The sequence below is a fragment of the Nothobranchius furzeri genome, chromosome 6 (assembly GCF_043380555.1).
Source record: "Nothobranchius furzeri strain GRZ-AD chromosome 6, NfurGRZ-RIMD1, whole genome shotgun sequence".
NCBI lineage: Eukaryota > Metazoa > Chordata > Actinopteri > Cyprinodontiformes > Nothobranchiidae > Nothobranchius > Nothobranchius furzeri.
In genome coordinates, this window is record NC_091746.1 from 51,936,574 (window position 1) to 51,963,625 (window position 27,052).

The window sequence follows — 27,052 nt, forward strand, 5'->3', positions numbered from 1 at the left end:
GAGGGTTTTGAGTTTTGATTTAAAAAGTTGGAGGGAGGGAGATGTGCAAAGGTCAGGCAGAAGAGAATTCCAGAGGTGGGGAGCAGAGCGGCTGAACGCTCTACTCCCCATGGTGATGAGGCAAGTGGGGGGAGCCAAGAGAAGAGGAGCAGAAGAGGAATGAAGTGAGCTAACAGAAGAGCTAAATTGAAGCCCAATGGAAGGCTCCCACCACCGCAATCTTGGCCGAGTCAGTGTCTCGTCACTCCCAGGAAATACAAAAATGGAGCTGAGAGCAGGGGTGTGAGGGTGGGGCAGATGATCGACACCCATCAGACTCTAGCTACGAACTACTGAGCTAATCAAGGCTAACAAAGGTTGGCGGGCGCTTTCAGCCAGAAAACCACAGTTGAGCGACTCTGCTACCCCCTTCCTTCTAGGCTGTAACACTTTTAATGAGAGGCAGAGGTTGAGGCCTTCCCTGGAGCAAGCAAGAGGCACGCAGCTAGCGCTGACAGCTCATCAGACACCTGTCAATCAAAAGGACACGCCCCTAAGTACTTTTAATTTCAAGATTTAATTACATCTAAACTGATAAGTTCAAAACATTTACCAACCCCAGAGTTGTCATGACTGTAAACTTGACCTTAAGTGTTTTTTAACCAGGCTGTAAACATGTTCATTTGTGCTGTGAAGTTGGCGTTTGTAACTTTTTTTTTCTTCAAGGCACTCACGGAGTACCGACGCTTCTCTCTTTCGCTCCGTTATCTTGTTTTCCCCCAAGGCTCTTTGTCCTGTCTGCCCACAGAGCGCTTCTCTGCATTTCTTCTGAAAACCCCAATTTTTACTAACCATGGATTTTATGAACTGGTCATTCAATGCGATTGATAAGATTTTTTCAACAATGAGAACAGAGCAGGGGGCTCCCACATGTCCACAGGGGACACACCCGGTGGGATATATGCTGGATTCCTGGAAGGAGTGGAAGATCATATGCCTCAGCCAGCTGTCCATTGAGGATATCGAAGACGTGTGGATATTCGGCCTGATGATCACTGGATTTCTCCAGATTGGAGTGGGAGGATATCTGGTTTTCTGGAAATTTGGGAAGACGGGAATGATTGGAGGGCGACCCGCACCCACGGAAAGCACCGTCCGTGTGGAGATTTCTCAGACTGGGGCGTTATTCGAGGTGAATCGTAAGCTGGACAATGTTCTAGCTGCGATACCGGTATTAGTGCGCAAAATGGATGTCATCTTGGAGGGAGTCACCAGACGGTATGGACAGGTTTAAAAACCCAAAATTGGCTTCACTGAAGGACTGGAATGATCAGTTTAAAGACTGAAGGCAGAGAGGAAAATTATCTCAGCCTGACCCAAACAAATTCTTAACTGAATCTGATGCCCTGGTAGCCTTGAGCGGCAAGCAACAAACCCCCACGAAGGAATGCAGACAGATGCTGTGAAAACCCGACCTACCCCCCCACCCCCCACCCCGCCTTCGGATTGGTGGACTTCAGCCTGGCGAGGTCATCAATCTGCAGGAGTCAATGTGCTCTTCGCTTCTCCCAAGATCTCCCACCCACCTGTGACTGTACAGCAGATGAGCGCCGTAGTGGCTGCTCTTGCTGGGGGAAACAGGATCCCAGCACCCCCTGCCTTCCTATTGGAGTCTCATGTTATGTTGTGTTGTCTGAAGTCTGTTGCATATTTGTTGAGGTGTTTTTGCAGAGCAAAGCTGCCACCCTGGTGGGAGGGTAACTGTGAAGTGCCTTTTTTTCCCTCCACCTGAACCAATCCTCATGTTACCCTCTTTATTAAGGTAGCGCGACTCGGGTTGCGAATGACCACAGTCACCAATACTTGTCATGTGTCTTGCCCATGTATGTCTGATCTCTGAATTGTGTGCACTGAAACTCTATAATTTCCCTCTGGGATTAATGAAGGATTGATTGATTGATTGATTGATTGATTGATTGATTGATTGATTGATTGATTGATTGATTGATTGATTGATGGACATTTCTGGCGCCAGCCCCTAGTGGACAAGGGGGAACTGCACGTTTTTCTTGTCGTGTTGGCATTAGCAACATTTTTAAAGGGACTTTACGGACTTTTGAATTTCTATGTTTGCGATTGCCCCCTCAGGCCAAAAGCGTAATGACAGCTTCAATAGTAGGCTCGTGCACGAGGCACGCATGTTGTACGTGCACACTCCTTAACGACAATAACAGCTGAGACAGTCCCTTGTGTGTGTGTGTGTGGGGGGGGGGGGGGGGGGGGGGACAGAGGACAGGAGAACACGCAGCCAATTACTTAAATAATTTGGTTCTTTACCTTCTCTTCAGCACAGTCGACAAAGGTTTAAAATGGGTCAGTCCTCCTGCATGCTCAGATCATTCCCTTCCCTTGCTTGAAAAATTGTTCCAAAATGAAAGTTGAACCCACATCTTTTTTATCTGTGAATTCAATGCCGTTCGGCGAGTCTCAAATAAAAATTTGGGCATCTTACTGTAAAAAAAATATACCATTAATGTAAAAAAGAAACTCTAAATAAACTATGTTCACATCCAGAATTGAACCCAGGTCTTCTGCATGAGAGTCAGGCATCTTACAAGGTGAGCTACACACCAGTAATATTCATAGCATCGGTAACTTTATATCCTTGATGACGCCTGAAACAGTGTCAAACCAAAGAACGGTTTGGAGTGAAAATGGCTATTTTGTTGCTAATTTGCAGGAAATATCTAGAAGAAAGTTCTACAGAAAGTAGCTAAGGGTCCTCAGAAATGTAGCTAGGTTCGTCACTAGGAGTTAGGAACAGCGACAAAGTCGCAGAGTTGGCACTACCTCACTCTCTGCTGCTAAAGCTACTGATAGCAAATGCTACGGGCTATGCCTGAGCGAGAACACGCATGAAGCAGCCTACTCGACCCGAGCATCTCTCTTTTTCTGTGATTTTACAGAAAAACAGGCAATCACAGTAGAAATGCCAGGGCTCATTCTACAGGACCAAGGCATTGCAGGAGAATGTATGAAGAAGAAATGTATTATTTCTATACATGTTTTGGCTGTCAAACTTCCATAATGCCCCTTTAATTTAAATATTAACCTTTTTAAATTGTGTCTCACTATAAAATTGTCAAAACATTTAAAAAGTTTTTTTTATTTCTGATGCAAGAGTATAAGTGTAGGTTAGCTATGTTAAAAATGATTTTACTGTAAATTCAGTAAATGATATATTTAACCATTACAATCTATCAATCCAGTCCTCATAAGTAACTCGACATATAGAAAAGATATTTCTAAATAGAAAAGATCTTAGACTGACGATAGGAAAATATATTTTCCAAACTCCTAAAGCAGAATTACACCAATGATACAAAAACATTGAGGTCAGCTGTCTGTGAGAAATCAGACAAATCAGTGTATAGAAATTCAAGAAAACATACAAGAAATGTGCACTCAGCTTTGATTCCTTTCTCTTAAATAATTACATTTGAGTAATCTGTTTTAGTGCTGAGCTAATAGCTTGCTGGCTGCTCCTTAGTTTGTGCAGCATTCTGACAGACAGTGCAAATTATCTCCAAATCCACCAGGAGAATAGTTTTCAACAGAGACAAATTTCTGAAAAAGTGGAAAGTAGTTTGGTCAATCTTTTTATTTATTTACATAATTTAAAAGTGGGACACTCGTTTAGCAGGGTTTTCCCCGGAAAAGCGAAGCGTTTTCCTTCAGAGAGGCAGCAGGGCTCTGATCTAACTTCTATGAACTGACCTAATGTCAAAAGTGGTTAAACGGGAATCCATTACTCATTTTTATTTTCTTTCCATTGACTTGAGCTGATTGGCTGAGAGATGTCTGCAGTTAGAGCACAACAGTTAAAAGCCAACCTTCTCTGTGCAAAATAATCTACTGCCTAGCAACAATCACGCAGGAACAGGAGGTGAAAGTACACACTGATGGAGCGATGCATGAGAAATTCAGTTAGCGGGAGAGGAAACGTGGAGTTGCAGGATTTTAAGTAGGGAATTCTTTTCCTTTCTTAAAATAACAATCCAAACACAAGCTAACAACAGCAAACGCATACCTCTGCACTTTAGGATACTTCATCTCTGAAATGATGTTGGTGGATTCTGTTTGACTTTTTTTCAGGTCAGGAGGCCACATGTTGTCCACCCAGTCGACTTGATCCATCTGAGGCAGCAACCCAAACTTCAGCCTGAATATTCTTAATCACAGTTTTTGTTTGTGATGTTCAGGATATCAGTGTCAGGTTATGTTACCACTGTTGGCCGCTTGATGAGGTTCTCCAGCTTAGTGTGGCTGAACTCCAGGCTGATGACATTGAAGAGTTTGTCTCGCTCTTCCTCTGGCGTCTCGTAATAGCGGACAAACTGAGCCATGCTCATCTCAGAGCCTTTCTGAGTGCTCACGTCCATGACGTCCACGGAGCGACGACTGCCTGCCGGAAAGAAACCAGAAATGTTTCTTGTGAAAGTAAAGACACAAAACATTTAATTAATTTCATTTGCAAACTAAGAATATATTCTAGTGTTTTTCTGTATTTTTATTTTTCAATTTTCTTTTGAAATATTCAATTCAATTCAATTCAAGTTTATTTATATAGCACCAAATCACAACAAGCGTCATCTCAAGGCATTTAACGTAATAAACAAAATATTAATCTTTATTTTTTTTGTACATGTGAAGCACCCTGTGATTTTTATCTAGAAAACTGCTATGTAAAAACATTTCTTCTTCTTCTTCTTCTAAAACCTTGTTTTGAAATTTTTCTCTAAAAGGATTATATTTTCATTTCCACCTTTAACAAAATTACAAAACTTTGCCCGTTAAATGTTGTAACCCTTCAAAGCTTGTAAACTTTTGACACCTATCAGAAATGTGCCTAAATACAGGTCATTCTCCAAAAATTAGCATATTGTGATAAGGTTCATTATTTTCTGTAATGTACTGATAAACATTAGACTTTCAAATATATTAGAATCATTACACACAAATGAAGTAGTCCAAGCCTTTTATTGTTTCTAATATTGATGATTTTGGCATACAGCTCATGAAAACCCAAAATTCCTATCTAAAAAAATTAGCATATCATGAAAAGGTTCTCTAAACGAGCTATTAACCTAATCATCTGAATCAACTAATTAACTCTAAACACCTGCAAAAGATTCCTGAGGCTTTAAAAAACTCCCAGCCTGGTTCATTATTCAAAACCGCAATCATGGGTAAGACTGCCAACCTGACTGCTCACTGACACCCTCAATAAGACTTCTCTTAAAGCGTGGTTTATCTAGTAAACATCGGCGCGATCTTCTAGCTTCTTGTCCTTTGTTTGGTGACCTGAGCGCCACTTTCGCATTCCCGCAAGGCCGCGTTGGAACGCGGTTCATCCGTCCAAGTTTTTTAAGGTTGGTTTATCCTCAATCCTCAGTGGTTTCTCCTCCTGTTCCCTCCATAAGTGGTTTTTATAAACACCGTGGATCTAACCCTACTAATTTACGTCCACTAACTCCAGCTGTTTCTGTAGTTTCTGATTCCTCCAACTCACTCAGCATGGCTCTATTAAATTCCCGCTCTGTTAACAATAAGACCTTCCTACTCAATGATCTAATTCTCTCTAAAAACCTGGATGTTCTGTTTCTGACTGAAGTTTGGCAGCAAACATCTGATTATTCTGCTCTGATTGAACTTTGCCCGAGTGGTTATTCTTTTCTTAGCCAGCCTCGGGGTTCTGGTCGTGGTGGAAGCCTAGCTGTTGTTTTCAGAGACCATCTTCCATGTAGCTCTACAACCTCTGGTCACTTTGCTTCCTTTGAACTGCAGCTGATTAAAGTCGGGCGTAAGGACCCGTTCTACTGTGCTGTGGTCTATCGTCCACCTGGTCCAAACAGTTCTTTCCTTCAGGAGTTTAGTGACTTTCTATCCTCCTCTGTGAAGCTGTCCAGACTGGTGATTGTTGGTGACTTTAACATCCACGTTGATGATCCCTCCGATCACTTTGCCATGAATTTCTCCAGCCTTATGGACTCCTTTGGCTTTACCCAGCATGTTTCTGGCCCCACACACACCAGGGGGCACACTCTAGACCTTGTTTTTACCCTGAGTCTAAATGCTGACAGTGTTTGTCCTGAGGACGTTTATATTTCAGATCACCATTGCATTTTCTTTAACTTGTCAGTTTCTGCGTCCCCACCTCCTGCTCGCCGAATGGTTAGTTCTCGTTTTCTTAATGAGAGCACAGCTAGCAATTTTTCTGCTGCTTTTGATCCACCCTGGTCTTCTGATAACGACCCAGATTCCTTAACTTCTCAGTTTAACGAGCACTGCCTCTCCATTCTGGACAACATCTGTCCTGTCAGAACCAGATCAGTTCCTGCAGTGAACCCTACTCCCTGGTTTAATGACAGGCATCGCAGCCTGAAGCGCCAGTGCAGAAAAATTGAGTGTTTGTGGAAGAAAACCCATCTCCACGTCCATCTCTTCTGACATTCTTTAACTCAGGAGACGCCAGGGTTTCCTATTTCTCCAACCTGGTGTCCCAGAGCAAAGGGAACCCTAAGGTGCTGTTTAACACCATCAGCAGCATTGTTTCTCCTGCCTCTCCTACAGCCTCCAACCACTCTGTTACAGACTGTGAGAACTTTGTCTTTCTTTGAGGACAAAGTCAATAAGGTTAGATCTAGCATCTCTCCTTCAGCCTTATCGCTGCCTCTCCCGACTCCAACCAGGCCCATCATCCTAGATAGCTTTGCTCCTTTTTCTTTGCCTGAGTTAACCAAACTAGTTAACTCTATGAAGACCTCTGCATGCCCCCTCGACATCTTACCCTCATCTTTGTTTGAAAGTGCTTTTCAGTCCATCGGTCCCAGCGTGCTCTCTATAATTAATGCTTCTCTGGTTTCTGGTCAGGTCCCTGCTTACTTTAAGAATGCTGTAATCCACCCACTTCTTAAAAAACCGAGTCTTGACGCCTCTCTCATAGCAGCTTCAGACCCATCTCTAAACTTCCGTTCATCTCCAAGATCTTGGAAAAGGTTGTGGCTAAACAACTCACAGCTGCTCTTGATGAACATAACATCTATGATAGCTTCCAGTCAGGTTTTCGTAGAGCTCATTCTACTGAAACAGCTCTTCTTAGGGTCTCTAATGACCTTCTGACTCACAGTGATGCAGGGGACTGTTCTGGTCCTGCTGGACCTGACTGCAGCCTTTGACACTGTTTACCATCGCCTGCTACTGGAGAGGCTGAGAGACTGGGTAGGCCTATCAGGATCTGCTTTGGAGTGGTTCTCCTCTTATCTCTCAGAGTGCTCCTTTTCTGTGGCCGTCTCCAAGTTTAGGTCCTCCACCACCTCTCTTACCCATGGTGTCCCACAAGGTTCTGTGCTGGGGCCTCTGCTCTTCCTCCTCTATCTGCTTCCTCTTCAGCACATCCTGAGCTCCTTCAAAGGAATCTCCTACCATCTTTATGCAGATGACATCCAACTGTACATCTCCTTTAAGCCCCATGAGATGTCTAAGCTGCAGCTGTTACACACCTGCTTAGACTCTATCAAAACCTGGATGGCTGGGAGCTTTCTTCAGCTGAATGAAGATAAGACTGAGATCCTCATCTGTGCCCCAGACAAGGTGGTTCCCAAAGTCAGAGACTCTCTTGGTGAACTTGCTTCTCACACCAAACCTTCTGTCAGGAATCTTGGCGTGACCTTTGACCCAGCTCTCACCCTGGATTCTCATGTCAGTCTTCTTGTTCGCTCTTCCTTCTTGCATCTCAGGAACATTGCTAAGCTGAGTCCCATTCTGTCTCGCTCTGAACTTGAGACAGTTATCCACACCTTCATCTCCTCACGCTTGGGCTACTGTAACTCTCTTTTCACGTGTCTGAGCAGAAACTCCCTGAACTATCTACAGGTGGTTCAGAATGCCTGTGCTCGGCTTCTGACCAAGTCCTGCAAACACACCCACATCACCCCGCTTCTCCTCCAGCTTCACTGGCTGCCAGTCACCTTCAGGGTTCATTTCAAGATCCTGGTTCTGGTCTATACGGCCTTACATGGACAAGCACCATCTTACATTGGTGATCTTCCCTACACCCCCAGCAGGTCCCTGAGGTCCAGTGATCAAAGCCTACTGGTTGTGCAGCACACCAGGCTAAAGACCAAAGGTTACAGATCATTTGCTGCTGTGGCCCCCAGACTCTGGAACTCTCTCCCCCTGAGCCTGAGATCAGTGGACTCAGTGGTCTCCTTTAAAAAACTGCTGAAGACTCACTTGATCAAGCTGGCTTTTGTATGACCTTCTTCAACCACTCTCTCTTTATTCTGCTCTCCCCGCCTATTCCACCTTCCTCAGGATCCACTGATTTCCCTCTTTCTTATTCACTCTCTCTCTTTCTTAACATTTTTCATTTTAAATCCCAATTGCCTATTTTTGCTCATTTTAAATATATTTTTAAACATTTTCTAAATGCTTTTTTATATTTTTACTTTTTTTTTTTGTTTTTGTGAAGCGCCTCATGATTTTTAACTTGAGGCACTATAGAAATTATATTTTCTTCTTCTTCTTCAAGCAAGAGGGTAAGATACAGAAAGACATTTCTGAATGAATAGACTGTTCCCAGAGTGCTGTATCAAGGCTCCTCAGTGGGAAGTCTGTGGGAAGGAAAAACTTTGGCAGAAAACGCTGCACAACGAGAAGAGGTGACCGGACCCGACCCGGAGGAAGATTGTGGAGAAGGACCAATTCCATACCTTGGGGGACCTGCGGAAGCAGTGGACTGAGTCTGCAGTAGAAACATCCAGAGCCACCATGTACAGGTGTGTGCAGGAAATGGGCTACAGGTGCCGCATTCCCCAGGTCAAGCCACTTTTGACCCTGAAACAACAGCAGAAGCACCTGACCTGGGCTACAGAGAAGCAGCACTGGGGTCTCATTTATCAAACATTGTGTAGAATCCTTACTAAAACCAAACTTAAGCTCAGCAAAAAAAATTTACTTACGCCAAGTAGGTTTGTGATCTATCAAACATGGAGTACGCACAGCTGCACACAATCTCCGCTTCATAAATCAGAGACTAATGAGGATGTTTCTCAGCTGCATTTTAGTCACATCCCGCCCTCACCACGCCCACTTACTGCCATAAATAGTCAATGCAAAGTGCCTTGTGGATCTCATGCATATACATAAGCCGGCTTGTAGCAGCATTTCAATCACGACCGCAGATAAAGGAAGCGCTATTTCACAAGCAGAAATTCAGGTACTTGTGGGTGAGGTGGAGAAATGAAAGTAAGTGCTTTTGCAAAACAAATAATAGAAAATCCGGAGTGGCACAGCGTTGCTGAAGCCGTCAATGCTGAGTTCTTCAGAGAGATCTGTGGCGGATAAAAAAAAATGATCCGATCAGGATTTGATCCCCAGACTCCCGGGTGAAAGTCACGCGCACTAACCAGTCAGCCAAACGGAGATCTGCCTTATTCGAGCAGCCAGGGCGCATGATCAATCGGGTCACAGTGACAGGACACACTCTGTCACAGACACATGACATTCTGTCTCAATCTGTCCCCCTGCTGATATTCTGCATTCCGTATTCTGCGCTTCAGGCTGTGCGTGTGTGTGTGTGTGTGTGTGTGTGTGTGTGTGTGTGTGTGTGTGTGTGTGTGTGTGTGTGTGTGTGTGAGCGTGTGTGTGTGAGCGTGTGTGTGTGTGTTTGTGTGAGCGAGTGTGTGTGTGTGTGTGTGTGTGTGTGTGTGTGTGTGTGTGTGTGTGTGTGAGCGTGTGCACGCATGTGTGTGAGTGTGCACGCATGTGTGTGTGTGTGTGGGGGGGGGGGGGTCTTGTTCTGTGTGAACATGAAGCAGTACAAGTGATAATGCTGCAGGATTTCATCATTTTATCCTTCTCAGCAGCAGCACTGCAGGTGCTCTCCATGTCCAAAATGTGCGTAAGCAAGGTCCTTAGTCAACTTAAAGTTGTGCACATTTTTCCGCTAAGTTTTCTTTCATAAATCCAAAACTTTGCGTGGAAAGTTGCTTACGCAGTTTTCCGACCCGTTTTGTGCGTAAGCAAGCTTGATAAATGAGGCACCTGGACTGTTGCTCAGAGGTCCAAAGTACTTTTTTCTGATGAAAGCAATTTTTGCATGTCATTCGGAAATCACGGTGCCTGAGTCTGGAGGAAGACTGGGCAGAGGGAAATGCCAAAACGCCTGAAGTCCAGTGTCAAGTACCCACAGTCAGTGATGGTCTGGGGTGCCATGTCAGCTGCTGGTGTTGGTCCACTGTGTTTTATCAAGGACAGGGTCAATGCAGCTAGCTATCAGGAGATTTTGGAGCACTTCATGCTTCAGTCTGCTGAAAAGCTTTATGGAGATGAAGATTCCATTTTTTAGCACGACCTGGCACCTGCTCACAGTGCCAAAACCACTGGTAAATGGTTTACTGACCATGGTCTTACTGTGCTCAATTGGCCTGCCAACTCTCCTGACCTGAACCCCATAGAGAATCTGTGGGATATTGTGTAGAGAAAGTTGAGAGACGCTAGACCCAACACTCTGGATGAGCTTAAGGCCACTATCGAAGCATCCTGGGCCTCCGTAACACCTCAGCAGTGCCACAGGCTGATTGCCTCCATGCCACGCTGAATTGAAGCAGTCAATTCTGCAAAAGGATTCCCGACCAAGTATTGAGTGCACAACTGAACATAGTTACCTGAAGGTTGACTTTTTGTATTAAAAATACTTTTCTTTTATTGGTCGGATGAAATATGCTAATTTTTTTAGATAGGAATTTTGGGTTTTCATGAGCTGTACGCCAAAATCATCAATATTAGAAACAATAAAAGGCTTGAACTACTTCAGTTGTGTGTAATGAATCTAATCTAATGTTTATCAGTACATTACAGAAAATAATGAACTTGATCACAATATGCTAATTTTTTAGAAGGACCTGTAGAGCTGCAAGAATCTTAAAAATAACAATACCGTGTCCCCCCACTAGATGACAGCGTTAGAGTGAGATTTATAAAAACTCAATAGTGAGGAAATCTATTATGCAGCCAAAAGATGTGGAAAGTAAGATAATATGTGTTATCAATAACTTTCACCTTCTATTATTATTTACTTATGAGGCAAAAATAAAGAAATACTATAAAAACTAATAATGTTACATTTTTATTATTTAAACATGCATGTGTGACTTTTCAAAGCACTGCTTGCTCTTCCGTTTAATTAAAAACAAAAAAAAATGCATTTCATATTAATATTGACAATGGACCATATTATGAACACTTAAACTTTGAAACCATTAAAGGAATGTTTTATTTAGCATGCAGAAACACTTTAAAATCCTTAAACTTAATAATCTTATGAAAGATCCTAATAAGTTAGCTAAACTCCATATTTTCACAAATGAAGATGCTTTGATTTTAATAACAAGCATATTTTACCAGCCCTTATATGACAAAAGATTAAATAAATTTGCTTGTTTGTGTTTGCAGCAGTCCACTTACCAACTAATCCTTTTATTTCACCAACTGTAAACTCTGGATCAGGCATCCTACAAAAGCGTAAAAATTGATTAATTTAGTCACATTGCTACAATTTTAAAACTTACATGATCTCTGTACAGCACATAAATGATTATTCCCATAACAAGATTAGGTAATAAGTAATCAGATTTAGTAGATCAGATTAGAGATGTGGAGCTATGAATGCATTTTATTAAAATTAACTGCAGGTGTAATGTTGAAATTAAATTAACTGTGTTCTGATTAAGTTATGAAGACAATTTTGTGCTTTTTATGTTCAAATATTAAAAAGCAAAACAGCTTAGTGTTATATTTTAAAAAAGCAATAGCAACTTACACAAACATGCTGTGTGACACACAGAAAATACCTGCAGTTTGTGCCTGTACTGTTTTTGCAAGACAAATTTATATTTGAGCAACAATAATGCAAAGGAAAAGATTTTTATTTATGAATCTACTTTAAAGTTTAATTAAAAAATCTTGAAGTACTCTTGATGAATTTTGACGACTTTGGAATCCCTCTAAATTAAAACTCACTGTAAGTAAATAAATAATTAACATACAAGTGAAACTGGAAAAATTACAATATGGTGAAAAAGGTTCATTTATTTCAATAATTCAACTTGAAAGGTGAAACGAATAGATTAATCAATTAAAACTTTATTTATGAAGCGCTTTTCATACATCGAGTGCAGTTTAATCGCTTTACCCCAACCCCAACCCATACACACACACACACACACACACACACACACACACACACACACAGAAACTACAATGAAAGGACAACTGGCTGAGTACAGATGAACTGAGAAAAGAAAGCAGCAGCAGCCTGGGCACTACCAAAGGGCACCCAGAGGAGGCGAGGCAAGGACGCCCACCTTCAGAAACACCCAAGCAGCCACAGCCGACCCCTGCTCCGAGGGCAGTTGGCCCCCACAGAGGACACACTGGTAGAACCTAAAGACTAAAATAACAGGTTAATTATAGACTCATTACATGCAAAGTCCGATATTTGTTATAACTGTGATGATTATGGATTACAGCTGATGAAAACCCCACATTCAAAATCTCAGACAATTCGAATATTGTGAAAAGGTTCAATGTTCTAGACTCAAAGTGTCACAATCTAAACAGCTAATGAATCCAGAACACCTGCAGAGGCTTCCTGAGCCTAAATGAGAAATGAGCTTTTGCACCATATTTTGATTTTTCCAGTTTTACCTGTACGCTGTGTTCTTAAACACTTTAAAGTAACTAAAGTTATTCCTGCTAACAGTTATATCAATAAGCTCAAATAGGAAATATCACGCTGAAAAACGACCTCACCTGATCCCTAATTCCCCCTTTTCTTTAAAAATGAGTGGGATCCTGAGGGCCTCCTTCTGCACGTATTCATAAGTGAAATCTGCAACACAGCAGGCGTGTGTTTTACTCCAAAGCTGACCATCCGTTACTGAACTAAAAGCATGCTTTTTCTTTTATGTAAGATTTGCATTTTAATGCAACATGGCATGATGGGTGTAGCAGCTAACTGTAAAGAAAGGTTTCAAGCTTTGTGCTTCTTTACCTTTGCCATCCATTGTGTGGACAAAATCGGCATTGTAGCTGTCACTAACAAGCTTTTCCTCCACACTGAAACCTCGGATGTTTGCTATTTCTTCCACATCAGACAGATCTTCATTTTCATCGTACATCCTCCGGCAGATGGAGCGCTGGCATTGAAAACAACATTTACATGACAAAACTGTGCAAACTCTGTCACAAAGGGGCCTCCTGATCTTCACCGCAGCGGTCAGTATGGCTGATTTATAAACGACTGTTAATGTCATCATGACCAACTTCCTAACAGGAGCAAGGTTTGAATATCCAGATGTGTGAGGGTACCACTTCTGTTACCATGGCAACATAATTTTTCCTAAATGTGACGTCTCGTGCTCCAACCAGGGAAGGCAGCTTTTAATAACTAAACGTTTGCATTACCTCACTCCAACACCTTAATGTGTCTCTTTTTCCCTGCCACAGACTGTTTTTCCACATACTGCAGAAGTTATTAAATCTCAAATGAAACATATTTCGCTTGCTTCCGTTTTCAAAAACTTGAAAAGCTTCGGTGACATGATGAATTTCCCAGCGTTTTTTCAGCTGCAACTGTTAGCTGCGCTAACTACCTAGCCCGCTGCCAGTATTAGCTAACGTAAACACGGCAGATGGTACACACCAGCCTCCGTCCGGACTCAGCACCCGTTTCCGCGGACTCAGCCATCGAGTCTTTGAATGTTTCCCAGCCACTCAGTGCGGAGAAAGCGTCCCCATGCGTGGAGGAGTTACGAAGCGCTTAGCACGCTTTACGGGTTCAAAACAAGGGAACCATGTTTTTGTGTATTACGTCACCGTCAGGAACCAAAACATTGTTGGACCACGTGACGGCATGTGCTGCTTTCGTGTTTATGTTTATGTATATAGCAGACGCTTTTGTCCAAAGCGACTTATAAGACTTACAAACTTGTGTCTATTTGCGTTTTAAAGAATATATGTTTGCATTTTAATTGCTAGTTTATTCCGTTTGTTGTCGTTTCTGAAAAGGTTTTTTTGTTTGGGGGGGGGGGGGGGGGTTGGAAAAAGTTAAACGTTATTATATTTTAATGTTATTTATTAATCTGAAACAAAGTGTAGCCTAAACATGGCAACAACCTACCTTAAATATAACGCCTCTACAGATAAAAATCACAAGAACAAAACACATACAGAGAGAGAGAGAGAGAGAGAGAGAGAGAGAGAGAGAGACAGAGAGAGAGAGAGAGAGAGAGAGAGAGAGAGAGAGAGAGAGAGAGAGAGAGAGAGAGATCTGCTTTGGAAAGATGGGATTTTAGTTAAGGTTAGACAAATGGGAGTGGATGGCAAACTGTATAACTGGATTAAAAACTTTCTCTATAATAGAATGATTCAAGTTAGGATTAATGGGTGTCTTTCTGAATGTTTAAGTGTAGAAAATGGAGTGCCTCAAGGAAGTGTTATCCCACCTATTTTATTCTCAATTATGATAAAGGATATGTTTGATTATATTGAGTGTAATATAGGTAAGTCTTTATTTGCAGACGATGGAGCTCTTTGGAAAAAGGGGGAATTATTACATTCACAGTTAAAAGTTTACAAAAAGCAACACAGTTGAAAATGGGCCTGTAAATAGGGGTTTAGGTTTCATGTAGAAAAAACAAAAATTGTGTTTTTTTTCTACAGGAAAATAGAAGTCAGTTTTAAATTTCAGATGTATGGCAGAGATCTAGAAAGAGTAAGTTGTATAAGATTTCTGGGTATGCATTTTGATTATAGACTTAATTGACATTATCATATTGATAAACTAGTTGATAAGTGTAAAAAAGTTGTGAATATAAACAGATGTTTGTGCAGTAAGGAATGGGGGGCGGTTGCTAAAAGACTGTATACTGGGTTGATTAGATCTGTTATTGATTATGTCTTGCATCTGCAGCGAAATCAAGATTTAAAAAGCTGGATGTTATTCAGGGTGCTGTCCTTAGATTCTGTTTAGGTGCAATGAGATCCTCCCCGATGTGCACTTCAAGTTGAAGCAGGTGAAATGCCTTTAGAGCAAGGAGATTACAGATATCATTGTCATATTTTGTCTATTTGAAAGGGAGCAAAGAAGATCATCCAACTAGAAATGTTGTTATTCCAACACGGTATCGGTTGAACAGAAAAATAGAATCGTTCAGCATGAATGTGCAGGACAACGCTGAGATGGCTGGAGTGGGTAACCTGGTGCTTGGTCCATCTGTTCCTCATCCACCATATCCTCCATGGTTGATGCCGGTATACGTGCCTACATGAAAAGATTAGAAAGAGTAAAGGGGACAGTGGTCTACTTGCCATGAGATCTGTGGATAGTTATTGTGGATATATTTAAATTTTTACTGATGGATCAAAACAACCGGACATAGGAAGAGTTGCAGTTGTCTATGTGATTTCTGAATTGGATACAAAATTTTCAGCAAGAATTACAGATTAATTATCAGTTTTCTCTCCAGAATTAATAGCAATAGGGATGGCTCTACAATGGGTAATACAAGAGCAATATTATATACAGATTTGTTGTCTGCAGTTGAAAATCTTAGGACACGTAACAAGAGTGAAAGGTATGATCTAATATGTGAGATGATGGTTTTATTGAAAAGTATTCAGAATCAGGGAACTCATAGGATTGTCTGGGTTCCATCACATGTGTGGTTGGAAATGAGATGGCAGATAAATCAGCTAAGAAAGCTTTAGGAGAAGTTAGTGTAACAATTAAATGCAATCTTGCTAAAACAGAAGCTAAATTTTTAATTTAAAAAAATAGCATTAGGAAAATGTGGCAAAGCAAATGGGATGAGGAACATAAGGGAAGGTTTTAATATAGAATAAATCCTAGAGTTGGAAAAGGTAGACAAGGAGGAAAAGGCAGAAAGGAAGAAACAATGTGGACCAGACTCTGCATACGTCATACGGGATTGAAGAGCACGTTATATTTAATGAACAAACATGAAAATGGTAGATGTGATGTTTGCAATGAGCAAAAATCTGTTGAACATGTAATTATGTATTGTGTAAAATATGAGAGTGAAAGAATTTTTTAAAAAGTACATTAGAATACATCAGAATACATCATAAATGTGCTAGATATGTGATAGATAAAAAGTAATTGACCCTGTATCAACACCGATATGTAAACACCGATGGACTTTAATGAATGCAAAGCTATGGAACAGGATCTTTCTGCTACCTCACCAATACGTTATTTTGAATAAGATAAAAGAAGTCTTGTTCAAATTTGTACACAGAAATTACCCGTCAAAAGTGAACATCTGTATTTTTTTTCACCAAATGCCTCTGACATCTGTTCTTTTTGTGGTTGTAAGGGAGAAACGATTGAGCATATTTTTGTTGATTGTTTTCATGTAACATTATTTTGGTTCCATCTACAAAAATATATTTCCAAAAAGCTAGATATTTTTAAGCAAATTTGAAATAATCCTTATTGTTACTAACCCTCATCTATCATCCAATGAAAAATATATAATTAATTTGATCATTATTTTTGCTAAAAATTATTTACACAAAATTATTTTTCAGAAAAGCATTCCCCCCTTTTATAACTTCAAAATTACAGACCTTATGAATTATTGGAACAACGTTGAAAATTTGAAAAAGAAAAACAACAAATTAACCAAGACTATCAATTTATTTCATCATTTCAATCTAGACGCAGCAGATCCCTAAGTGTTATGTTTGTATGTTTTTCTTTTTTTTTCTATGTTATCTTTCTGTCTGTTTTATTTTCGTATTGTCAACTCTTAAATGTATGTTTTTGCAAATGTAAACAACTGTAAAATGTTATCTATGAATAAAGAAGAAGAAGAAGATTAAATGAGAGGGAAGGGGGAGTGGAGGAATAGGATTCAAGGGAAGGACATTAGTGAATGGATTCATCTCAAACTTACTACAGATTTTTTTTAAGTTGGTGATATTCTGTTCTATGTGAAGGACTTGAATGTGACTTTTTCTGATAGCCTACTATCAATATAGTTGTATTGTTAGCCAAATATCACAGCCATTGCAATAAGTGGAGGGGTACCAAGCCCTCATTCCCATGCTTCTTGAATGAATTTAAACTATTCTATTCTTCATTAAGTAAAATGGAAAAATGCAAGAATCATCTCACGGCAAATTACTGAGAACTAACTGTTTTGAGTTTCCTATGTAAATCATGCTCCTTTGTTTTGTATGTTATTTTCCTTTTCTTTGATAAGCCCCCTAGCCTGTTTTTAAGCTTACATCCGCCATGAGAGTTTGTCCCTTAATGTTGTACCTTGTTCTGTTATGTCTTTGTTCAGGAATAGTAATTAAAGAAAGAAAGAAAGAAAGAAAGAAAGAAAGAAAGAAAGAAAGAAAGAAAGAAAGAAAGAAAGAATAGGATTCAATGATTGTGAGCTCACTGTCTGAGTAACCCCTGGCTGCATCCCGGAGATCGGGGCGGGGCTAAATGTGGGCGGGGTTAAACGTTTAGAGGTGGGTGGAGACAACTATTTGACTCCTGCCCCTCTCAATGGAACCGGTAAACCGCGAGTAACTCCTAAGGATTAGAAAGCCCTAAAAACCCACAAAACTCATGTAAAGCATAACATTGGTAATCAAATGACTTGTTTGCTGTATGTCATGATAATTTTAAAGAGCAGATAATTGCAGGTGCCATTTTTGATCCAATCTGTTCTGATATTCTTTTTTCTACTTTTGTATGGTATGTGTATTTACAGCACATAGGTATTTGTGTCTTTTAGCTATACTTTTGGTACCTATATAAAAGGTTCAGGCATTTGATAGACTATTCTTTAAACCTGTCAAAACCATTTTAATAGTTTATTTTATCAGTGCTGCCTTTATTTTAATAGTCATTTCTCAAGTGACTGTAAAACAGTAGACAGACACGGGTACATTTGTTGTACACTCAGTTATATCAGCTACATTAAGAGGACCAGAGACTTAAATTGTGCTGATACTTCTTAAAACATGCCAGGGTTTGAGGTGGGGTGGTGAGACATTGTGAGACACACAAGAATGCAGACTACATTTTTCAAAAAAGGTAAATTTAATGGAGCAAACAGCCAACACAGGAATAAAAACAAAAAAAAGTACAAATGAACCAAAAAGCACACAAAACCTCCAAAAAAACAATGTGAGGAGGAAAAATGATGCAAAAACTGTGACACCGCTGTACTATGGCATTTCAAAACCAGAAAACACCTTCATCTTCCCTTTTTCCTCAATTTCTCTGCAGAACTCCTCATAGTCGGACTGAAAACTGAACAGGAACGGTTCTGCAATCGTTCATCTCCTCTTCATCCAGGCCATCACAGAAGCATAACCTCTCCACTGCCCTCTGGCAAGCTTCCCTGTCCATGGTGATGACCTGGGGAAGGGAAAGGCTTCCTTTGAAGGACCTTGTGGTACACCACCTTGCTGCCTCAAAGGTGTCCTCAAGCAGAGAATTCTCCTAATCAAAAATAAAGACAATATTAAAATTACTGCTGTCAAGAGATTAAAAACGTATTTTACATTAATTATGTATGATCTGTAAGTAATCTAATCTTTTAATTTAATCTAATAACTGAACATAATATAAGCCTTATTTTCAATGCTAACAGCTAACCAAACAGCTGATGCTGTAGTCTTTCCAAACTGCAGCACGGAGGTGCATCTGATACAGGAGAGAAGCTGTCAGCAGCCTTGATGCTCAGCGACACACCCATTACATCCAAATGGTAACAATAACTTTGGAAAAAGTTGCAAGAAGGGTGAAAAAAACAGAGTAAAGATAACAAGGTTGCTGAAATAAACACTGCTGCAGCTAATCTCTCACCGGTCTTGTCACTGTAACGTCAACCCTTCAACTTATGAGTTTACATCAACCCTTCAAGAACACCAGCAAGAAGCGTAAAAGAAAAGAAATTGGTTTATTTAAAAGTCCCATAAAGAAGCAGTAGATTAAAAATGATTAACATAATTAAAGTATATAAAACATGTTAATCATGGCTGTAAAAAATGAATTGCAAGTAATGGAATTATTTGACACCTCTAATTAAAATAGAGGTTGGAGAAGAAACAATGACACCAGAAAAGCCAACAATATAAAACGTACTCTGTTCCCTGTGTCCAGTTCCAGCAAGTTCTCAGCCTCTGCTTGAAAGGAAACAGATTGTGGTTCATAAAAAGCATATTAACAGTGCAAGTTGTAAAAAAGATCAGTTGCTTAGTATTCTGGTTTAATGAAAATAGAGAAATGACTGAAAAACTTGCTTTGAAAAAAAAAGTGCTCTGTCTGGAACGGTCTTAATTTTCTAATCTTGGCAAAGTAAGAATTTCATTGTGCAGAAAGCGTGTTTTTCAAGCTGTACATATGACAAAAGGTTGAATCTTGAATCTTCCCACATCCCATTTCGACAACCTTGGGGGTTGTGTACAATAATACTTGTTTGAACAATACCTGATGCTGCACAGACTCATTCAGTAAGGCAGGACTTCTTAGGAGGGACCACTTCCAGGCCCTGAAATAAGTGAAGGAATTATGCTTTAGTCTGCAAGCAACAGTAAAACTACAAGAATTAATCAGATTGTCTCTCACCGGTTTTACTCTTTCCTCTCTCCGTCTTTTTCATGCCTGCACTCTGTCTTCCTCAGACCTTGGTGATACAATGACAACATTCATTCACTATGAAAACATTCATGTTATTCTGTTGACACTTGACTGAGCAAAACGTTTATATACACATATCAGATTAGCACTCTAACCATAATAATAAAGCCCATCAGGTGTAGAACCCAGATACGAACATAAAAAGCTTAAAAAACTAACATATTTCCCCCTGTAAAATATATTTTCCACCAAAAAGTAATCATGACCACACAACATATCTCCCCAAAGCTATAAAAGTGTTCCTACAGGTTTCTTCAACTTAAATCTAAGTCTGTTTAAGATCTTTCTAAAGCCATCTAGAAAATTAATACCTATTTCACGGCACTATCAGCAAAAAAGTAAATAAATAAAATAAAATTATTGAACTAGTTTTCATTTATTTATCTATATATCTTTACCAATATATTTTGACAAAACACTGGGTGGGCACTTGGTAGAAGATCGGTTATATTTTTAAACAAATGGTTAAAAGTATAACCGGATCTCTGGTTTGACATTAGAACCTTAACAATAATTTTTGTTGCCTATATTTTAGTTTAATTTTAAGACATTTTTTTTTATTATTGTTAATTTTATTACCCTTTATTAATACTAATGCTTCTCTTGGTGTCATCACTTGTTTGGAATATTTTGATGAACTTCAGAAGAAAAATGCAGTACAGAAAACTTACATCCAACACAAATTTTAAGACCCAGATGCCAAAATTGAAGATTTCTCCAGTCTTAACGGTATTACTTTTAAATTCATAAATTCAATGCTTTTAAGACTCCACGGGAACCCTGTAAACATTTGTCCTCAAAAGTAAGTCGCCCCGCATATGTAAAATAGGCTATATGTATCATCTAAAACTCATAATGGGAAAAAACCCTTTAATTTCCAAGTTTATCAAACGTTCGCCCAACATTGGTCCTCGATACTGTTAAAACAGAGAAAGAAAAATACTGGCTTACCTCCATTTTGGCAGCTACTTCCCTCTGTCCCAGCCACAGCATTGAACACACACATAGCATAGCGGCTTCCTGGTTCCATTGAGAGAGGGGCAGGACGCAGGAGTCAAAAAGTTGTCTCAGCCCACCTCTAAACGTTTGACCCCGCCCACATTTAGCCCCGCCCCGATCTCCGGGATGCAGTCAGGGGTAGTTGCACTGTCTGGCTGGCCCATACTCCGGAACAGTTGGAGGCGGTAATGCTGCATTAAACTGGTTGCCAACCGCCGTTAAACAAGACGAAGAAGAAATCTAGCTTCCGCTGTTCCGACACAAGACTTAAGTTAAATGATTTGGAAGTGGACATAGTTGGACTCTTTTGGCCGTCGTTTATTTAGCGCCACAACCACAAACAGCTGCGCCACTCGGTGTTTGTTTTGTGTGTGTTTTTTTAGGAATTTGGCGCAACATGAGTCTGAACGAGCACTCACTACAAGCTCTGTCCTGGAGAAAGCTGTACCTGAGCCGAGCCAAGCTGAAAGCTTCCAGCCGAACCTCAGCTCTCCTCTCTGGGTTCGCTATGGTAACATTCGCTTCTAGCTAGTCTTTAAAGTCGTCACGTGACAGCACAGGTGTGAGTGTTTATAGCTGTTTCCTTGCTTCCTTCCCCTCTAGGTGGCTATGGTGGAAGTGCAACTGGACAACAGTTATCCATACCCGCCTGCTCTCCTCATCGCCTTCAGTGCCTGCACCACTGTGCTCGTGGCCGTTCACCTGTTTGCCCTCATGGTCAGCACGTGCATTTTGCCCAACATAGAAGCTGTCAGCAACGTGCACAATCTCAACTCTGTTAAGGAGTCTCCACATGAGCGGATGCACCGCCACATCGAACTGGCTTGGGCTTTTTCTACTGTCATTGGCACTTTGCTTTTCCTCGCTGAGGTGGTTCTATTGTGCTGGGTCAAATTTCTACCCATTAAACCCATCAAATCCAGTAATAACACAGTGTCATCAGGCGTGGCTGCTGCTATTACGTCTACCTCCATTATGGTCCCCTTTGGTTTAGTCTTTATAGTCTTCGCTGTGCACTTCTATCGCTCTTTGGTGAGCCACAAGACTGACAGACAGTTCCAGGAGCTTGAGGAGCTTTCTAACCTCACCCGGCTTCAAAATGAGCTTGACAACAGAGGGGATTCTTCCATCTTGCAATCGCCAAGCTCCCACTTCCCATAGATGGGTGCATGCATTTGTAGGAACTTTGATGTCTTGTGATTTCAACAAGACAGAAGCCACGACTTTAGATTAAAATTTTTTTTTAGGAATGTCAAAATCTCAAGCTTGTGTGAAACTGACTTTTACAAAGAGCTGTATTTTTGAAGGTACATTTGAACTGTGAATGAATCTGCTGTACGGCATGTATGTAGCTTGAATTTGTCTTAAATGTGACATTTTGTCACTCATTATAGCAGACATCTCATTAACTTGGATTCCTGTCTGTTGCCTGCTGGATTTATTTATCAGTCAGCAAGTACTACTTGTGATTATGCGTATTATTGCACAGCTGTTTTGTGAACATCTATTTAACTTTTTCTGCATAATTAATAGGATTTATTGTGCTGCTCACCATTTATGTTTGTGTTTCTTGGTAATTGTGTTCACTTACTTAACTCCTGCCAAACCTGAAGTATTTTTAGATGTCTGCCTTCTTCAGAACAAGCTGTGGTGGTACAATAAACACTTTATTTTTAAACCCGTGGGATTTGGCATTTAGAACTCAAAAAACATGACATCTACTGTGTAATTTAAGAGTTTTCCAAACAAAACCTTCAGTAGGAACCTGTTCGTTTTTCCCCTCGATCTTTGCCCTTGTAATTAAACTAGATTGAGTCTTGTGTTAGATGTATTTAGAATTAGGGATAGACTCGTATGGGTTTTTCTGTTGTCGATACTGATATAGCCAATGTGTACTGATGATTATTTAACCCATTTTCATATCTAGATGTTTTCCTCTTTGTTTACTTGCTAAAATGTCACAACAGTGGATGCACAACATTTCTGAACTTAATCAGTTTTTCAATTCTGAAATCTTAATTTTGTTCAGTGCACAGTATTAAAATCAACATTTAGCCAAAGTTAAACAAGTCAATAAACTGACCAAATATTAAATAAAGGTGTTTATTAGGAACGTAAATATACATTTAAATAAGATGTGGTAGTAGCACCGGGCTGCCCATTGATGTGCCTGACTTTAAATCAGATCCACGGAAGAGGAATATTGGCTAATGCCGATATATTAATAACGATAAATATCAGTCGACCAATGTTTATCAGTTCTATTTCAATTTATAAGTAAGCATTAAGAAGAAACAATGTGTTACACTGTGCCTCACGAGATATAAATCACGAGGCGCTTTGTGAGAACAATAAAAATGGGAGAAACTTTTCAGAAAACAATTTGAACAAAATAAATACATAATCCCGAAATCCCAAAAAAGACAGAAATTGCAGAAACACCAACATAAAAAGAAGTTAGTGAGGAAGAAGAGGATAAGCAGGAGGTCACGCCAAAGCCAACACAGGTGAGTTTTCAGCTGCTTTTTAAAGGAGACCACCGAGTCCTCTGATCTCAGGGGGAGAAAGTTCCAGAGTCTGGGGGCCACAGCAGCAACTAACCATGGAAATAAAAGTAAAAGAGTAATGTATTTGGAGGCGAAGCAAAGAGCAAAAACCAGAGTGAACATTGGTGTGGCCTACACTAGTTTGAGGGAGCTAAAGAAGGCTACAAAATCACAGACTGATCTATTACATAGTGGACTTGTAATACTATTTTTTTCCATCAGTGTGGATTTTTTTTTTACTCATGCTAGTGCTAGCTTCTTGTTAGCGGTAGCTACAGCAGGATCTTGCAGGGTTGGTAACGACAATTGTAATTTCATTTTCAACCAGTAGGGGGAGAAGCAGGAAACTCTTCTGTGTTACCTTAACCGGCAGCCAGTGACATGGGGGTAGTTCAACAATTTGGTTAGAAGCTGAGTACAGGCATTATGAGCTACCTGAACATTTCGAGGAGGTTTTGCTCAGACAGAGTTGCAGTAGTCTAAAGAGGAGAAAATGAAGGTGTGAATAACAATGTCAAGTTCAGAGCATGACAGAATGGGACTCACTTTAGCAATGTTCCAGAGATGAAAGAAGGAAGAGCGAACAAAAGAACTCCATCCATCCATTTTTGGTCGCTTATCCAGGGTTGGGTCGCAAGGGCAGTAGCCTAAAGCTGAGCGGACACTGTGACTTTTTCACTCGTAGCGTTCAGCTTCAGCTCAAACTGTACGACTTCCTAGCAGAGCAAATCTCACGAGTCATGTTCTCACACCGTATGACCCATTTCTCGGATGCGACCTGACTGCTCACACTATGTCGAGTAGCAGCACGTTGGACCTAATAATATGATAAAAAACAGCAGTTTTTACACAACACGCCTGACTTTTTTTGTGTTGTTACTGATGTCTGTTGTCCTTTAGGATGAGAATGCTGTTGGAGGACACACAGGGATTTATGGGGGATGGAGGAGGAAAACGAAAGAAAGTAAATCAGTGTTTTGTGATCAGTTTAATTTGACATAAACACGGCAAACATGCTTTCTTGATAATCCTTGTCATTGTGTGCGTAAAAAAGTGCACAAATGAAAATAAACGACGCATGTTAGCAGGGAAATAGCTGGCGAGCCGTGTTGACACATGCTTGCACATTCGCTGTGAGCAGTTCTGGTACTTTTTGGATTCGACCCGCTTGCAGCGCTGCTTCAACCCTCTCGAGGGACGAGCAAAATATCAAACATGCAAGAAGCTCATGATTGCTGATTGGTAGCTGGTCACGTGGTGTTAATCGCCTCTCGTTACCCCCTGTATACTACACGATGCTCAGCGTAATATTTGCCTCGATCTTGTGGATTCTTACACGAGTGGAAAAAAAAGGTGAAAAAGTCGCACAGTGTCTGCCCAGCTTAAGCAGGGATGCCCAGACTTCCGTCTCCCCAGCCACTTGGGCTAGCTCCTCCGGGGGAATCCCAAGGCATTCCCTGGCCAGTCGACAGACATAGTCCTTCCAGCCTATTTTGGGTCTTCCTTTGGGTTTTCTCCCGGATGGACATGCCAGGAAAACCTAACTATGGAGGCATCCAGAAGGCATCCTAACTAGATGTCCGAGCCACCTCAACTGGCTTCTCTCGATGTGGAGGAGCAGCGGGTCTACTCTGAGCCCCTCTTGGATGACCAAGCTCCTCACCCTATCTGTAAGGGAGAGCCCGGCCACCCTGCAGAGGAAACTCATTTTGGCCGCTCGTATCCACAATCTTTCTTTCGGTCACCAAAGCTTGTGACCATAGGTGAGGGTTGGAACGTAGATCAACTGGTAAATCGAGAGCTTTGCCTTCTGGCTCAGCTCTAATTTCACCCTGACAGATCGTTACAACGCTCACATCACTGCAGACGCAGCACCAATCCGCCTGTCGATCTTGTCCTCCATCTTTCCCCCACTCGTGGAAAAGACCCAGAGATGCTTAAACTCCTCCACTTGAACAAAATAATTGACATGGGTGATCCAGGGTGAGTGCTGGGTCAAAGGTCACACCGAGATTCTTGACAGGGGGTTTGGTATTAAGCCGGGCATACGCTGTGCGACTTTTTCACTTTTTTGACCCGATTTTCCACTCGTGCAAGAATCCACAAGATCGGGGCGAGTTTTGCGCTGAGCGTCGTGTAGTGCACAGGGGGTTACGAGAGGCGATTAACACCACGTGACCAGCTACCCATCAGCAATCGTGAGCTCGCACGGACTTCTGGCATGTTTGATATTTTGCTCGTCCCTCGTGAGGGTATCGCACTGTTGAAGTGATGCTGCGAGCAGCTGCGACCCAAAAAGTATCAGAACCACTCACGGCGCATGCTCAATCATGCATCAACGCCGCTCGCCCACTATTTCCCTAATAGCACACATTGTTCGTTTTTATTTCTACACTTTTTTTTACTCACAGAGATTGTCAAGAAAGCGTGTTTGTCGTATTCATGTCAAATTAAACTGATCACAAAACACAGATTTACTTTCTTTATTTTGTTTTCCTCATCCAACCCCCATAAATCCCTGTGTCCTCCTGCAGCACTCCCAAAGGACAACAGGCAAGACAAAAAAAGTCTGACGTGTTGTGTAAAAACTGCTATTTTTAGCATATTTTTTGGTCCGACTTGTTGCTACCAGACGTACAGTGTGAGCAGTCAGGTCGCATCCGAGAACTGGGTCGTACAGTGTGAGCACATGGCTCATGAGATCTGCCCTGCGATGAAGTCGTACAGTTTGAGCTGAAGCTGAGTGCTACGAGTGAAAAAAGTTGCACAGTGTCTGCCCAGCTTTAGAAGCAAGCTGACCAATGGCCGTTACACACTAGCATCAGCTCTACTCTGCCTGGCCAGGTTGGGGGAGTTCTCATTTATGTAGCCTTGGATTATTCTGTGCGTAACCGTACGTATTTTCAACCCTCTTCTCAAGGAGGTTTGCCTGGAGCCAAACTGGTCCAACACACCCATTGCTGACTGAAGCATGCATACCATTAGGGGTAGCCTCCGACTGGCAGACATAATCAGCCCACGGGGGCTTCCTGCATGCGTGATTCATTATCATTCTGGATGCTGTGGAGTTAACGAGCCTCTGACTGAAGCCATTTTTCTCTGCTCTCTGCTGTGAGGCATGCGCACACACAATGCTGCCAGACACATCAAAGCAGGATGTAATATCAGAGTCAGAGAGTCTCCAAAAGCAAGACTGCTCAGGCTACTTTGTTTAATAATGGAGACACCGCAGACTTCTCGATCATATTCCCCGCCCACGTGCGCTTGCAACATCACAGACCACATACCGCCCACATGCTCAATTACGTCCATATTGCTAAGGCAGTGTGGAACAAACGTGGCTGGGCTGGGGTAGGTGGCACGGAGTGGAGGCCATGCTAGTGTGTAAGTGGCACAAGAGAGGCTCTGACTTTGGGAATCAGGTTGGGAACCAGATGAGGATCTCAGCCTTGTCATCATTCAGCAGTAGAACATTCCTAGCCATCCAGTTTTTAAAAGAGTCTAAGCAAGTGTGTAATAGTTGCAGCTTAGGCATCTCTTGGAGATTGAAGGAGATGTCCAGTTGGGTGTCATCTGCATAAAGAGGGAAGATTCCTTTAAAATAGCTCAGGATTTGCTAGAGAGGAAGCAGATAAAGGAGGAATAGTAGTGGTCCCAGCACAGAGCCTTGTGGGACACCATGGGTGAGAGAGGTGGAGGAGGGCAAACATAGAAACGGTCATGATAAGGAACG

General features: G+C 41.2%; 2 protein-coding genes and 1 long non-coding RNA gene across 8 annotated transcripts in view; 1 reads left to right on the top strand and 2 right to left on the bottom strand.

Annotated features, from left to right (window-relative positions):
* Positions 1-13,920, bottom strand: part of kdm2bb (lysine (K)-specific demethylase 2Bb) — a 42,603-nt gene extending 28,683 nt beyond the window's left edge. For 2 of the 6 annotated variants that reach the window (XM_054744301.2, XM_054744299.2), the window contains exons 1-5: positions 13,097-13,741; positions 12,856-12,934; positions 11,509-11,555; positions 4,266-4,444; positions 4,070-4,176 (exon numbers count right to left, since the gene is read on the bottom strand). In XM_054744301.2, coding sequence (XP_054600276.2) covers positions 4,070-4,176; positions 4,266-4,444; positions 11,509-11,555; positions 12,856-12,934; positions 13,097-13,361 — 677 coding nt within the window. In that variant the 5' untranslated portion in view covers positions 13,362-13,741. The other 4 variants (XM_054744300.2, XM_054744302.2, XM_070552302.1 and 1 more) reach the window with 4 other exon arrangements.
* A 4,230-nt stretch (positions 13,921-18,150) lies between these two features.
* Positions 18,151-20,852, bottom strand: LOC129160910 (uncharacterized). Its single transcript, XR_011520866.1, has 5 exons — positions 20,726-20,852; positions 19,703-19,760; positions 19,565-19,625; positions 19,220-19,257; positions 18,151-18,574 (listed from the first exon to the last, which is right to left on the bottom strand). It is a non-coding gene; the product is annotated as an uncharacterized lncRNA (long non-coding RNA).
* Positions 20,853-20,907: 55 nt separating this feature from the next.
* Positions 20,908-22,538, top strand: orai1b (ORAI calcium release-activated calcium modulator 1b). Its single transcript, XM_015941473.3, has 2 exons — positions 20,908-21,284; positions 21,377-22,538. Exons 1-2 carry the CDS (start codon positions 21,171-21,173, stop codon positions 21,932-21,934), a joined length of 672 nt encoding a protein of 223 aa, XP_015796959.1. The 5' UTR covers positions 20,908-21,170; the 3' UTR covers positions 21,935-22,538.
* Positions 22,539-27,052: the final 4,514 nt, after the last annotated feature.

Excerpts from the sequence above, each read along its gene's own strand:
- orai1b (XM_015941473.3), top strand. The coding sequence starts at position 21,171 with ATGAGTCTGAACGAGCACTCACTACAAGCTCTGTCCTGGAGAAAGCTG. Across the intron at positions 21,285-21,376 it reads TCCTCTCTGGGTTCGCTATG|GTGGCTATGGTGGAAGTGCA; the intron begins GTAACATTCGCT and ends CTTCCCCTCTAG.